At 38.0% G+C, this 16087-nt stretch overlaps 1 protein-coding gene across 3 annotated transcripts in view; it reads right to left on the bottom strand.

Annotated features, from left to right (window-relative positions):
- Positions 1 to 70: 70 nt before the first annotated feature.
- Positions 71 to 16087, bottom strand: part of nuf2 (UF2 component of NDC80 kinetochore complex) — a 31519-nt gene continuing 15502 nt past the window's right edge. For all 3 annotated transcript variants that reach the window (XM_048601861.1, XM_048601860.1, XM_020530596.2), the window contains exons 7-14: positions 15332 to 15405; positions 11408 to 11504; positions 9432 to 9494; positions 5644 to 5781; positions 4718 to 4861; positions 3637 to 3812; positions 2928 to 3063; positions 71 to 836 (exon numbers count right to left, since the gene is read on the bottom strand). In XM_048601861.1, the coding sequence (XP_048457818.1) occupies positions 705 to 836; positions 2928 to 3063; positions 3637 to 3812; positions 4718 to 4861; positions 5644 to 5781; positions 9432 to 9494; positions 11408 to 11504; positions 15332 to 15405 (960 nt within the window). In that variant the 3' untranslated portion in view covers positions 71 to 704. The remainder of the gene's footprint in view (positions 837 to 2927; positions 3064 to 3636; positions 3813 to 4717; positions 4862 to 5643; positions 5782 to 9431; positions 9495 to 11407; positions 11505 to 15331; positions 15406 to 16087) is intronic.

Genomic DNA, 16087 nt, shown 5'->3' with positions numbered 1-16087 from the left:
AACTCTGTTTTCTCCTTCACAGATGCTGCCAGACCTGCTGAGCTTTTCCAGCAACTTTGTTTTTGTGGCAAATAAAGAATTTGTGTACTGTAACTTTTTTCAGCAGAGTAAAGGAATGATGAAAGCAGATAATGGGCACGATAATGATATTTAAAAGGGGACTCATTGCATAGAAAAAAGAAAAAGAAATATAACATGGGTGAATGGAGCAGACAAAAAGTGCAATTCTCTAATATTTAATGCGGGCATTTGAAAGTGAGTAAGAGTTATTCATTTCTCAGAATAAAAAGACAAATAGCAAATCATTTTCCAGAATAAACATCCTTTCTTTCTCCATGGGTCAGTATTTCAAAGAAATATCATCTTTAATATAAACTTCCCATTGTATCTTAACAATGACATTTAACAAGTGCAGCTCATTTTTATTTTTATTGCAAAGTTATAAGTCAGCAAACATTGCACACTACAAAAGACATGAAAATGTACATTTCATTATACACTAAGAAATTATGCTTTCCTCAGTACTTTTTAAATGAAGCTACATATAAAATAGTTCAAACAGTGACAAACATCTGGGCTTAGACGCGAAACAATGTAAGACACTTAAGAATAATTGTTATTTGCTTAAAAAAAAAAACCAGACAGGAGACAGATTAACAAAATCAGACATCTACAAAGATTTGCAGTGAAGTGCAGGTTGGGCTTCAAATTCTTTCACTCATGGCTTTCTCTAGTTCTGCCATTTGCTTATGTCCTTCAAATGTAGCCTTCTGTGTCACTATAGCCAAACGTTCATGATATTGTTCCAGATCAGCCAGCAGCTTGGAGTACAAATTCTGTTAGTAGATAAATCAAGAACACGACTCAAAACTTTAATCCAATTACTGTGCATCATCTTTCCCTTCAGAACATTCTTCTGTTACTCGTATCATTGTATCAGTTAACAAGTAAGCATGCACATTTTATCCCATTAATGCTATGTGTTTTCCAAGTTGACAGCAAAGGTCAGGAAGATGAGTGAGGTGAGCATGTATTTTTCTCTTTTCCCCCCACCCTCAACAATTCTTTCACAAAATGAGGGCATTACTGGTGACGCCAGCATTATTGCCCATCCTCAACTGCCCTGGAGAAGGTGATGGGTAATTTTTTTGAACCAATGCAATTATGAGAGTAGTACGTACACAATGCTGCTAGGAAGTGCATTCCAAAATTTCGGCCCAGGAACAGAGAAGGAATGGTGACGTAGTTCCAAGTCAGAATTGTGTGTGACTTTGAGGGGGATTTGCAGGTGGCATTATTGCAATGTATTTATGGCTCGTTCTTCCATGTAACAGAGGTCACAGATTAGGCAGGTGTTATTAAAGGAGTTGCTGCAGTGAATGTTATAGATGGTACACATCACTGCACTGAGCAGAGGGTATGAATATTGAAGGTAGTTGATGGGTAGAGCTTCTTGAGTGTTATTGGAGCTGCACTCATCCAGGCAAACAGGAGTACTTCATCAAGTTCCTACTGCACCCGTAGATAGTGAACAGGTTTTGAGCAGTCAGGTGGTGATTTGCTGCCACAAAATTCCTACCTTCTGACCTACTTTTCTGTTCGGTATTTATTAATCTATGCAGTTCAGTTTCTAAATGGTATTCTCCAAGAAGTTGTAACAAAGGTTGCCAGTGATGGCAATGCCATTGAATATCAAGGGAAATGGTTAGATTTCGTCTTGTTGGAGATGGTCAGTGCCTGGCATTTATGTGACATGAATGTTACTGGACACATCAGCCCAAACCTGAATGCTGCATTTGGACAGAAACTGCTTCAGTGTCTGATGAATGGTAAATGGCGCAATCATCAATGAACATCCCCACTTCTGACTTTATGATAGAGGGAAGGTCAGCTTGATGAAGCAGCTGAAAATGGCTGGGCCCAAACACTACTAAAGAACTCCTTCAGAGATGACCTAGAACCAAGATGATTGACCTCCAACAGCACACCATCTCTCTTTGTATTAAGCATAACTCCATGCAATGGAGAGATTTTACCTTTATTTGCATTGACTCCAGATTTTCTAGTGCTCTTTTATGCCAAACATAGTCAAATGCTGCCTTGATGTCAAGGCAGTCACTTGTGTGGCAGAGAGGCTAGGAACGGAATTCTGGAACAGAAGGGCTCAGCAGTTGAAGACATGGTAAGAAACGGTTTCAATGATGGAGCAATTAAAAAGTAATGCTCAAACAACCAGAATTAGAACAATATATATTTTGAGAATTAAGGCCAGTGAAGAATCTGTATAGCACAAATGCTTCTTTCTGGTCTGAAATGATAGCACACTCATCTACATGTATAAAATTAAAAGAAACACTCAATTTTAGAGAAGTGTGTTCAAAATAAAAGTATGAATACCTCACCCCTGTTGAAAATGATGATTTCCACAAGATTTTAGCATAGCTCAATTTGTACTTTAGTTCATAATTTGGTGTTTCACAAATATTACAGTAGCCAGCTACAATTAAAAAGCTAAACCCTGGGTGAAAAGTTTTAGAGGAGAGTTTATGTTTTGCACAATGTTGAAAGACTTCCTAACAGGGTTAACTCTTGAAGATCCTTTCAAACAGCTTAACTGATGCATTTCATAAAGATCATTCTTCAAAATTACATTAAATCCAAAGTACTTCTGACACCCCATATTAGGAAAGACAAAGACAACTCTTATCCTTATAAATAATGCCGCCTGCACTATATAATATTCCCCTCAAGTGGTCAATTGCAATTTTGATTAAGAAACATTAAGCAAGTAAATCAAAGCCTTAATGTAATGCAAATCACTTCTGGTTCAGATGTGTAAACATCTTTACTAATGGAAGCTTTAAAAAGGAACCTGGTTATCACGGTGTGATAGATTACAGCCTCTTCATCACAGTGCTATTACATACCTGACATTCTGATTCATCTTTAGCACAGCTCTCTTGCAATGTCTGGCTTTTCGTCTGATATTGTTGACGTTCACTGTTTATTTGTGCAATCTTTTCAGACACCTCCTGGCTTCGCTGCTTAAACATATCAAACTCCCTATTCAAAACAACAAAAAAAAAATTGAATTCTATGTTACAATATTTTTTCAAACAAAACAAATAAACATACATTCCTTAATTACCCAGAAATTTGATTTGCAAGACAAACAGACAGAATGTGCCACCCCCACCACCATTGGGATGAACAACAGCTACAATGAGGCTCCAACTCAAATTTACAGATTGTGCCCTGAATAGCCAGGACTTGAGGTATTGACTGAAAGCATGAGACAGATGTCAAGTGCACCAATAAACATGAAGACGTTTCCATACGTTAAAAAAAAACCTGTCATTCTGACGACTTTTCTATGTTAACAAGGAATTATATTTATGCAAATAGATAATCAAGTGTTCAATGAAAAGTTAAAGATAAAAACTCACAGAATAAGTAGAAAATGTTCAAGAGTTTTATGTTCTCAATTTCTATATAGATTAATAAATCATTATTTTCATTCTGAGCACTGTGACCATCCTGTCAATAAGATGAAATGATGGGTTTTGAAAATACGGCCTACAATCATCTCCAATCACAATGCAAAAATCTAAAATACTCATCATTAAGTTGACATACGTGGCTACTGAATCAAGATCATGCTCCCTAGCTTCTTGTTTCTTATGCCTCTGCATCTGTAGCTTATCCTGTTTCTCAAGCTTTGAGCCCAGAATCCTTTTCAACCGAGTTTCTTCTGTCTGCATGTTTTTCAGTTCCATTTGCTTTCTCTCCAACTCATTTTCTTCATTCCAAATCTGTAGAAGAGTCAAATGAAAACTGTAGCCCTGTAGTTGCTTTCACTTTTGAGCAATGGAAATGCTCAAACTTTAACAGCTCTTTAACTGAAGTGAACAAATTAGTAGACTGTTACAAGTTCTAAAAGTGTATCAAAAAATACCCTTCATATACAGTCTTGGCTTAATAAAGAATTTTCACAGGCAAGCCCATGAATATACATTAACCTAGCAACTGAGGAACCAGAAAATACTTTGGCTCTTTGAGCCATTACCATTGCTACATTCTACCTGCAACTTCCAACAGTATTCTTTGAAGACAGCTCCATTTCTAACTTCACAAAAGTTCAGAAAGATCTTAGAATGATGGTCAGTTTTGGGATCCCCCACATACTAGAAAACAATAGAGGTTTTAATGCAGGTCTAATGAAGACTCACATGCAAGATGTTGCTCCCAAATATGCTTTTGGATTTATTTCAGTGTATTTAATATTCCTGGTCCCTCGTTTTCTACTCTGCCTCAAACAGAAACATCTCTAAGTCTAACCCATAAATCCATTCATAAACATTTTAAAATCACTCCTCAGACTACCCTTAAAGGGACAACTCCCCCCAGCCTTTATTGTTCTCACAGATAGTTCTAATCTATCGGTTCTACTTTCATCCTTGCAGTTTCTCCTGCACTTCTAGATCTTTTTATTAGAGTCCATAACTGTGCATAATTACATATAATAAAAACTTGCATACCGGTCTCTCGAAAAACCTTTACAATCACTCAAATCCAAGCTCACCAACTTTAAACTGAAGAAAATCTGTGAATCTCTATGCTCAACAGCACATTTTCTACGCAAATCCAGAATTAGCAAAAGCTTTTAAAAATATTATACTGTATAAATATTTTGTTGAAAACAGTGGAATCTACTTACCTCAGTGTTCACGCTGCTTATAAGGTCAGAGCCAGTCTGGGATTGTTGCAATAAACTGCAGTAAGTTTCTAGTTCTTTGTTTTGGAAATTGGTAAGACTTGCCAACTTGTCCTGAAGTTCCATTGTTCTGTCATTTTTCTTTTGCTATCAAATACACACAAAACTGAATTACAATGGGCTAAGTTATCTTTGTTAGCTACCTCTACACAAGACAGATCAGCTGGTAATGCCCTTGCCAAGTGGCTGCTGGCATTATTCAGGACCCAGCAGTAATGAAAACCTGCAGGACAAGAGATACAAAGGTAGACAACGCACACTTCAGATTGGGCCATTTTACATTTTGTTCATTCTAAATGAATAATGCAACATATACATTTAGACACCAAGAATACTAATCAATGGTGTTACCACATGTCTAGGAATCATGGCTTTAATCAAGTTGTAAGTAGTTGCAACTCAATTTTTATTTGTTAATAAAGGACAGTACTATTTATGTTGTTGTTCGTGCCAGAAATATACTAGTTAATAACTGTCAATGCCTTAATTTCACTGATTCAACAGAGAAAACATAAAAATGGGCCTATTTGGAAACTGACACAGTTCCAAACTATAAACACTGCCATGATTATTGAAACGTAACTCAACTCTTCAGGGAGATTGTAAGTTTTGATCTAATTCAAAAGCAAAGCTGCAAGCTGAGGAAGATGCCACAATCTTTTAAAAAAAAAAGGACGGGGGGAAAAAATATGCGCACCAATAGCACAAATCCTGTTTTAGAAGAATGGAACGTTTGATCTCAAACGCTATCGACTATCACAATATTTTCATACACCTATCAGCATGCATTATCCTATGCAACAAAACATCCATGGGATTGGGGTGATTAAGCGGGAAGACACGAGAGAGAGAGTAGAAGGAGATTTTACCATGGCTTCCTTCTTCTTTTCTACTGTCTCCCTCATTGACTGTATTTCACTGTTCAGTTGTTCTGGGCATTCCACAATCAAAGGTCGGAGCTTTGCTTGGAGTTCTTTTGCATTGGCCATGTCCAATTTTAGCTGACCCTATTATTAACAAATGAAATTAGATTAGGGACAAAATAAAACACGGTTTTACAAGTCCTTTCAAATTACCAAAATGCTAATGCTACAACCATTCAGAATTCTGCCACTCAGTTTAATAATTGATATCTGCTGCAAAAGGCCACAAGGCACTTCAAATGAGGCGCAAGCATTCCCTTACAATTTTAACACACAAATGAAATACAAATATAAAGCTAATTAATTACACATAGCAATAACAACCTCCAATTGTTTATACACAAGATAAACTTGAAAACAAATCACATCTATTCATATCCAAGCATCTGTCCAGTCTCCTTGCTTACAAGTAGCCAAACAAAAGAACTTATGAGGCAAAAAGGTGGTAACTATAGGCTGATTAGCCTAACATCTATCGTTGCAAAAATGTTGGACTAATTAAGGAAGTAATAGCAGCTCATGTGGAAAATCATTAAATAATCAAGCAGAAGTTAGCATGGTTTCATGAAAGGGAAATTGTATCTGACTAATTTATCAGAGCATTTTGAGGAAATCTCAAACAGAGTGGATAGAGGGGAAACAGTAGACATGTTGTATTTGGACTCCCAGGGGTTGTTTAACAAAGTACCACACAAAAGGCTAAGTCATAAGACAGGAGCCATCACAGGTTGCATATTAATATGGATAGAGAATTGACTAATGGGCAGGAAACAGTAAATGAGGATGAAGGGTTCTTTTTCAGGGTGCAAACCTATAACCAACTAGGGTTCAAAAGAATCAGTGCTGGGACTGCAACTGTCCACAATAGATATTATTGACATGGAAGAATGAAACAAACATACTGTAGCTAAATTTGCAGACAACACAAAAATAGGTGAAAATGCAAGTTGCAAGAGGGATGCAAACACTTACACAAAAATCCAAGCCATCCCAGTCTACTCTCGATCATTAGTGAAGTGATGGAAGATGTCATCAACAGTGCTATCAAGCAGCACCTGCTCAGAAATAACTTGCGCCACTCAGTTCCTGACCTATTTACAGTTTTGGTTCAAATGTATGCAAAAGAGCTAAATTCCAGAGCTGAGGTGACAGTCGTTGGCATCAAGGCTGCATTTGACCAAGTGTGACATCAAGGAGCCCTAGCAAAACTGGAATAATTGGGTATCTGGGGGTGGGGTTGCCGCTGGTTGAGGTCATACCTGGCATGGGAAACATGGGAAAACAGCTGAGGTCGCTGGAAGTCAGTCACCGCAGCTCCAGGGCATCTCTGCAGGAGTTCCTCTGGTAGTGTCCCAAGCCCAACCATCTTCAGTTGCTTCATCAATGACCTTTCCTCCATCACAGAGTCAGAAATGGGGATGTTCACCAATGATCGTACAATGTTCAAGACCACTTGCAACTCCTCAGATACTGAAGTAGTCCATGTTCAAATGCAACCAGATCTGGACAATATCCAGGCTTAAGCTGACACGTGGCAATTATCATTCACACCATACAAATGCCAGACAATGACCATCTCCAATACGAGACAATGTAAACAACGCCCCTTGACACTCAATGGCGTTGCTATTGAAATCCCCACTATCAACGTCCTTGGGATTACCAGTGACTAGAAACTCAACTGGACTCACCACATAAACACAGTGGCTACAAAAGCAAGTTAGAAGCTAAGAATATTGCAGCAAGTAACTCGCCTCCCAACTCCCCAAAGCCTGTCCACCATCTACAAAGCACAAGTCAGGGGTGTGATGGAACACTCCCCACATGTGTGGATAGGTGCAGCTCCAAAACCATTCAGGACAAAACATCCCACTTGATTCGCACCACATCCACAAACATCCATTCCCTCCACCACCAATGTTCAGCAGCAGCATGTACTATCTACAAGATGTACTCCAGAAATTCAAAGATCCTTAGATAGCATCTTCAAAATCCATGACTATTTCTATTTAGATGGACAGGGCAGCAGAAACATGAGAACATAACTGCAAGTCCCTCTCCAAGCCACTCACCATCCTGACTTGGAAATAAATGACTATCCCTTCACTGATGCTTCAGTGGGTTAAATTCCCTCTCTAAGGGCATTGTGCATCAAACTATAGAACCTCACCACCTTCAAGTTCCCCTCCAAGCCACTCACCATCCTGACTTGGAAATATATCGCCATCCTTCACTTGTCACTGGGTCAAAATGCTGGAATTCCCTCTCTAATGCCATTATGGGTCAACCCATAGCAGGTGGACAGCAGCGGGTCAAGAAGGCAGTTCATCATCACGTTCTAAAGGGCAACTAGGGACAGGCAATAAATGATGGTCAGCCAGCGATGTCCATGTCCCACAAATGAATTTTAAAAGAATGACTTCAGTGGTTCGAGAAGGCAGTAAACCACCATCTTCTGAAGGGCAACTAGGGTCAGGCAATAGATGCTGGCCATCCATGATACCCAAATTTCACATGAATTTAATCAAAACTTTACAGAGATATTGATAAGTTAAGTAGGCGGGCAGAGATTCAGCTAATGGAGTACAAGGTGGGGAAAACGTAAAGTTGTTCATTTTGGAAGGGAGAACAAAAGAACAGAATAGAGGAAATAAATAAAAGATTACTGCAGAAAATTGCAACACAGTGGACTTGGGAGTATTTGTACACAAAAAAAGCTAGCACACAAGTGCAGCAGGTAATCAGGAAGGCTAATGGAATGTTGGCCCTTATTTCAAGGGATTTGGAGTACAAGAGTAAGGCTGTCTTATCACAACTGTACGAGATGCTGGTAAGATCATATCTGGAGTACTATGAGCAGTTTTGGTCATCTTATCTAAGAAAGGATATTATTTTACCAGAGGCTGTTCAGAGAAGGTCCACTAGGATGATGCCTGGTATGGAGGGATTGACTTACAAGCAAAGGCTAAACTGGTTGGGACTCTACTCATTAGAGCTAGAAGAATAAAAGGTGATCTCATTGAAATGTAGAGAATTCTTAAGTGGCTTGATAGGGTGAATGCTGAGAGGATGCTTCCCATATGGGAGAGTCTAGGACCAGAGGGCATAGTCTCATAATAAGGAGGGCACCAATATATGCCTGAGATGAGGAGGTATTCCTTCGTTCAGAGAGTTGTATGTCTTTGAAACTGTTTGCCAGAGAGAGCTGTGGGAGTCCTTGCATCTATTTAAGGCTGCAATAGATTACTGATCAGTAGGGGAACCAAGAGTTACAGAGAAAGGGCAGGAAAGTGGACATGAGGAATGTCAGATCAACCTTGATCCTATTGAATGGCAGAGCAGGCTAGAGGGACCGAATAGCCGACTCTTGTTCCTATTCCTTGGAGTCCTATTGTGGTCATCAGCACCATCACAGGAAACTGGCAGTTATGTAGGCATTTTCTTTAATGAGGTTGGTCAGTTTCACCTACAGATAAAGGTTCACATTTCACTTGGAAAACATGAAGTCACACAACATGAAAGAGCAGAAATTGCAAGGTAGAATAAAATATATACAAGTATGGGAATGAGAAGGCAAGGCAAGATCACATGCAAGTGAGCATGATAGCATTTAGTAGTCTTGTATGTTGTTAATAATTTGCTTGCAAGACTTTTTAATAATCAGGTTGCACGTACCCACTTTGAAATATAGCTATAATTTAGATACTAATATTAAATATTAAAAACTAACTTACCAACACTTTATTTTGCTCTGCAATTTCAGTCTTCAGCTGTGTAGTTGCATCTTGAACGGAATTCTGAACAAAATATAAAACAGTTCCATCTGTGTATTTTGAGATAGAGGTGCTTCTATGACTTTACACAGATAATCTGTACAGATCAAATCTGACTTGCAAACTTCCCTGATCCAGCAACTTTTCTAGAAATCTAACTTCAGTAGCTCTTGGGTGCATCAGTCCTTTGTATGACTGCAAGGCAGGCCAAGGACAAGGGTGAAAAATTGTTTAAGGTACGAAATAGATACTATTAAAGACAGAGGCTAATTAACACAGTAACAGATATAATACTCTCAAAGGACTTCTTTGAAAAATAGTTCAGAAGTGTCTATAGCTCATCATGACTTTTAAAGTTGCTCTGGTTGTTGAACCTGATGATGACCACACCCCCCAAAGTTAAAGAAAATGGGAAACATTTTCTGCCAGCTATTCATGCATATGTTTAAACAGTTAACTGTGGTCTGTAGTCATTTCAATTAATTGGCAAGAGGTCCATGTAGCCCTAACATTTAAGGGAATAAAATCAGAGTTTAGGAATTATAGGTTAATTACTTTGATTTCAGTTGTAAGGAAGGTATAGCCAATCATAATTAAAGAGGTTTCCTATGATCACTTTGTAACCATAGAGAAAGGGGTTTGTACATAAAACAGAGGACCAAATGAATCTGATCACTCTTTACTGCTTAAATATATCCAATTGGAGTGATTACTCAAAACATAGTAGCATGCTCAGTATTGAGAGGAAACAACAGTGGCTTTGAAAAGTAATTAATCATTAGAAATCATTGATCAGTTCCTTTCAAGAATTCAATGCTTCATTTGCTCTTATTTTGGTTGGTTATTGCTATTTTAATTGCAAGTCATTTGGTATGCCCTTTCTCTCCACGTTTTTCTTCAGATTTATTTACTTAGAATCATAGATTAGAATCATTGAATCCCTACATGCAGAAAGAGGCCATTCAGCCCATCAAGTCTGCATCAACCCTCCAAAGAGCATCCCACCCAGTCCCAGAACCCCAACCTATCCCCATAAAACTGCATTTCCCATGTCTAATCCATCTAACCAGCACATCTTTGGACTCCAGGAGCAAACCGGAGCACCTGGAGGAAACCCACACAGAGTCGGGGAGAAGGTGCAAACAGACAGACAGTCACTCAAGGCTAACTACTAAGCTACCATGCGGCTTTTATGTTATAAAAGTAATAACAACTTTGCACATAAGACTTAGCAGGGAAAATTAAGATCCATTACACTAGGCAAATGTTAAATAGAATTAATAACACTGAAACAGACCATTTGGCAAAACTAGTCAAAACAGGTATTTAGGCTCCACACAACACTAAACACAAGATGGCATGTTCAAGCACAATGCCAAATATGTACAGCAGCATGCAAGTGGGGAGGAATTAAGTATTACTCAAGGACAGAAGAATTAAGATGTCAGTCAGCTCATGGAAATGAGACTGCAGTATCCAGAGGTTTGTGGCAAGTCTGCTAATCAGATGCAATAAAAAGTATGCCTCTGTTATATTTCTGAAATGTATTTTAGGATACATTTTTGCTTTTTAATGTAGCGTTGCCTTTTTAAAACCCAGAAAATCAGGTTAACTACAACTTCTAAAAGTTGTTACATTTGATACAGCCCCCAATCTGACCTGAAACTTCCCCCCCCATCCCCTTAAAATAATACACCACATTTTCATAAGTTCCCTTTCTTTAGATTAGGTATAACCTGCCTGCCAGAAATTGATGTGTGCAAACTGCCTGTGTTTTACAGAATGGAGTAATAATTCTCTTAAAAGTAATTCATTGATTGTGGAACACTTTAGGATTCAATTCTATTTATTCAATTGTGTATGTGTGAACAATACAAAGGGAAAATTTGCTGCCTTTTATTTCAGAATAACATAATAGTGAACACAAACACACTCACTTGCTTGAGACGATATTCACGGTTTATGACTTGTTGCAATTCAGTTATTTCTGCAGACAGCACATCAATCTTTGCCTTTTGGTCAGGAGGTATGGTACTGCCAAAATTAAAAGGTTTCTGATATAAAATGTTCTTAATTCACTTCTTGAATTTGTACATATTTATAAGAGCAGAGAAACCAAGTTCAGGGCACAAATTTCAGAAGTAATACTGTAGGTACTAAATCTATTCCACCATATTTTTAAAAATAGATGACTCAACTGACAGCACTTCAGTGTGATAATATGCCGGGTTAAGATACAAATTTATCAGTACAAATATGATACCACAAAAATCTTGGCTCAGTTTTGTAACATCATGTTTGCTGAGCTAATTAGTACAGTACCCACCACAATATAAATTGGCTTACATAGCAAAATAACCATAAAGGAAAGAGTGAATATTTGTAAGTTGGGAGATTTTCTTAGAAAAGGAAAATAAAATGTAGTGAACTATAAACATGTAAATTAGGAAAGGAAAGAGCCATTTGGCTCTTTGACTCTGCTCCATCATTTGAGAAAACCATGGCTGTTTGGGTTTGAGGCCTCAAATCCACTTTTCTGATATCCCAAGTATTCTTTAACTACCTTGATGTGGTCTCACCAATTCCCTCTAGAACTGTAGCAGAAAGTAGTAGGAATTCTATGTTCTATTCCCCTCACAACAGAACATTCAATTTGCCACCCTGATCGGTTGTGCCTGCATCCCAACTTTTTGAGATTCCTGTACCAGGACATCCAGATACATTTGTACCTCAGAGTTTTGTTGTTTGAAAAAAATTTCACTTATGGAATGTCAGTTTCACTGGCTGGGTCAGCATTTTATTACTCATCCTAGCAGTCCTTGAGTGGTGAACTGCCTTCTTGAACTACTGCAAACCATTCGATATAGGTACATCCAGAATGCCATTAGGGAAAAGTTCCAGGATTTTGCCCCAACACTGAACAGGAATACAATTCCAAGTCAGGATGGTGACTGGCTTGGGAGGGAACTTCAGATGGTTCCCATGTATCTACTGCCTTTGCCCTTCTAGATGTTAGTAGTTGTGAGTTTAGAAGGCCTTACGAATTTCTGCAGCAGACCTTGTAGATGACACACGTTGCTACAGTGTGTTGGTGCTGGAGACAGTGAATGTGGAGAAAGCAAGAGGGAATTTACTGTGAAGCACGTGCTTTGCCCTGAATGGTGTCAAGCTTCTTTCCGTATTGCACTTAGCTGTACTCATCCAGACAAGTGAGGAGTACTCCTGAGTTATAGCTTACAGATGGTAGATAGGCTTTGGGAAGTTAGGTAATGAGTTCCCCACTGCAAGATGCTAGCCTTTGACTTGCTCTTGTAGCCACAATATTCATGTCGGAAAATACGAACAAGAGTAAGCCATTCAGCCCCTCGAAGTGATTCCGCCATTCAATGAGATCATGGCTTTTCTGAGGCCTAACTCCATATATCTGCCTTTGGCACATATCCCTTAATATCTTTGCTTAACAAAAAGTTACTTATCTCAGATTTAAAATAAACACTCTTTTCCACTGTTGATTGTGGAAGAGAGTTCCAAACCTTAATACCGTGTGTATAAAAATGGGTCCTAATATCCCTTATTCTGGCCCTAGTTTTTAAGACTCTGCCCCCAGTTCTAGAATCCTCAACCAGTGGAAACAGTTTATCTTATCTATTCTGCCTTTCCCTGTTAATATCTTGAAGACTTCAGTTAGATCTCTTCTTAACCTTCTAAATTCTAAGGAAAACCTTGTCCCTTGTCCAGTTCAATTTCAGGTCAATGGTAATTCTCAGAGAGTTGATTGTGGGGGATTCAGCAACGGTAACATCGTTGAATATCAAGGGACGATGCCTAGATTCTCTTTTTGGAGATGGTTACTGATTTGCACGTACGAAATTAATGTTACTCGCCATGTCAACCCAACCTGGATAATGTCCAGGTCTTGCTTCATACAGACATGGACTGCTTCAGTATCTCGCGAGTCACACATGACGAGTAATGTTGTGCAATTACCAGTGAACACCCATGATATTATGATGGAAGGAAGGTCATTAATGAAGCAGCTGAAGGTGGTTAGGGTCTGGGGAACTATCCTGTGAAACTTTTGCAGAGAGTCCTGGGATTGAGGTAATGGACCTCCAACAACCACAACCATCTTCCATTGTGCTAGGTACAACTTCAAACATCACTTCCATTTCAATAATATGCCTTTTATACTTCCTGCCAGTTGTCAATTTCACATTTTTGATGTAAATAGTTGAGGTCCTGTGGAAGTTTCAATCATTAAATCGTGCCAAACTTCAAACGACCTGTTTGTGCCTATGCTTGGTTTCCTGTTAGCTAACCAATCCTTCCTGTATCATGAACTCTTATTTTGCATTGTAACCTTGATGTGGCACCTCATCAAATGCCTTCTGAAAATCTAAATACATTATATCTATATTGCTGGTTACTTTCTCAAAGAGTACTAACAAATTAATCAAACACAATTTCCCCTTTACAAAATCACATTGATTCTGCCAAGTGCCCCATTGTGAATGTCCTTAGATTCAGCATTTTCCCTTTAACAGACATGAAGTTAATTTGCCTGTAGTTCTCTGCTTTCCATCTCATTTCTTGAATACAGGAGTCAATGTTTTTAGGTGGCTTTCTCTTGTCCTCCAATTTTACTGCACTATTATTGTTCTGGTTTTTAAAAATATTCTGTTCAAACTTCTGACCTGCCATTAAATCTTTGTAGCACTACACATGTTTTCCTTTCCAATATCATTTTCAACTTTCTTGAATGCCATGGATAGTGCATTCTTCCCCTGGAGTCTGTCTTTCTCAGTAATAAAAAGTAGCATGCTGCTAAAATAGTGTAGTGTTTCAGACAATGGACATTAAAGGTCAGTCATATTTTTATATGTAGGATGGTTACAGCACAGAAGGCCATTTAATCCATCACTTCTGTATGGCTCTCCAAAGCAGCAATTCACCCATTGCCACAGTCATGGCTTTTCTCCAAACATTGTCTTTTGAAAATAAACAATCTGATGTCCTCTTGAATACCTCAATTTAACCATCTTCCACCACATGCAGTGCATTGCAGATGTTAAACATTTCTGCACTGAAGATTTTCCTCAGGTCACTGTTACAGCTTTTGCAAATTACCTTTGATCTGTTTCCTCTTGATCCTATTATCAAAGGGAATTGTTTCTCCTCACCTGCCCTGTCCACGCTCATCACTATTTAAAATACTTCTGCCAAATCAACTCTGAACCTTTTGTTCTCCAAGGAAGACTCTCAAACTACATAATCAAAGTTTCTCCCCCTGGAATCATTCTTGTGAATCTCTTCGAAATCCTTAATAACTTCTGGCTTTCTCACTTAAAAAGTGTGATCCCAGAACATGATCGAATAGTCCCTTTGAAGCTGAATCAATGCCTCTCTGCTCCTGCACCCCCATTTAGAATCGTAATCTTTGCTTTGAATGGTATCTTTGTTATTTCTAACAAAATAAATCAATTAATAAATGCTAATTTATCCTATGATACTTATACAATATTTCTTCCAAATCATACAAGAGCAGTTGCTTTGTTTAATCATGATCCATGAAATGCACCAGGCCAGCACATTAAAATATCAATAAATTTCATTGAGACAATCACATACATAATACAGAAAAAAAATTCCACCAACTATTTATTGCTCTGAGTAAGTGCTCTAGTCATTATAATCAAGATATAATTTAGCATGAAATAGCAATGTATGGAATGTGCAGACTTGAAATGAGCTGATATCAAGCACCATCAAGACTTACTTAACATACAGGCCAATCCACAAGTCAGTTCAATTGAATGTGCTTATACATATCAACAGGTTAAATTGTATTGGGATCCACTTACTTAAGTCTTTCAATTTTGTATTTCATTTCTTCATTTGATGAAACCATCTGTTGCATCATCTCCAGATTCAATTTCTTTGGGGAACAAATACATTGGTAAACTTTTCTACTCGCCTTATACTTTCACAGTTTGCTACAGAGTTCATTTTGCTCAAGAAATATAAACATTGAAATAGCAACAGCATATATTGTAAAATAAAAACAAAATGCTGCAAATATTCAGAAAATCAGAGAGGCTCTGTGAAGAAAGAAACAGAGTTAACATTTTAGGTTCACAACCTTTCGTCAGAATGAGAAATTATGAGATACACCAGTTTTTAAGCAAGTACAGAAGAAGCAAAATTCCATACTGGTGCTTCAAGATGTTCCCTTTTCTTCAACGGAGTTTCCTTCATCATGGTTATCAGGACGCCTGACATGTCATTTCTTTTCTTTTTTATTTCTATTTCATTTCTTGCACTCACTCCATTCCCTCACTCACAGAAACAATTTATTCTTCTTCAGATTCTGCTTGACCTGTTATGTAATCTAGGGCTTTTTTGTTTTTATTTTAAAACCAGTGTCATTGTTTTGTTATTTTATTTGTAGCTTCAGTATTTTGCTTTGCAGTAAGATAAAGTTTCAAGTAATACAATGTAGAATACATACACTGGCTTTTCAGATGGAAATCATTAGAGAGAATCTGTATGTAAAATTACTTGTACAAATGTACAATTGATAAAACCAAAAAATGCTTAAACAAGAATCTTGAAGTTGG

This window comes from Rhincodon typus, chromosome 10, assembly GCF_021869965.1.
Source record: "Rhincodon typus isolate 14 chromosome 10, sRhiTyp1.1, whole genome shotgun sequence".
Lineage (NCBI taxonomy): Eukaryota > Metazoa > Chordata > Chondrichthyes > Orectolobiformes > Rhincodontidae > Rhincodon > Rhincodon typus.
Note: the sequence above shows the minus strand (reverse complement) of the source record. Positions and strands in the feature narration are given on the sequence as shown.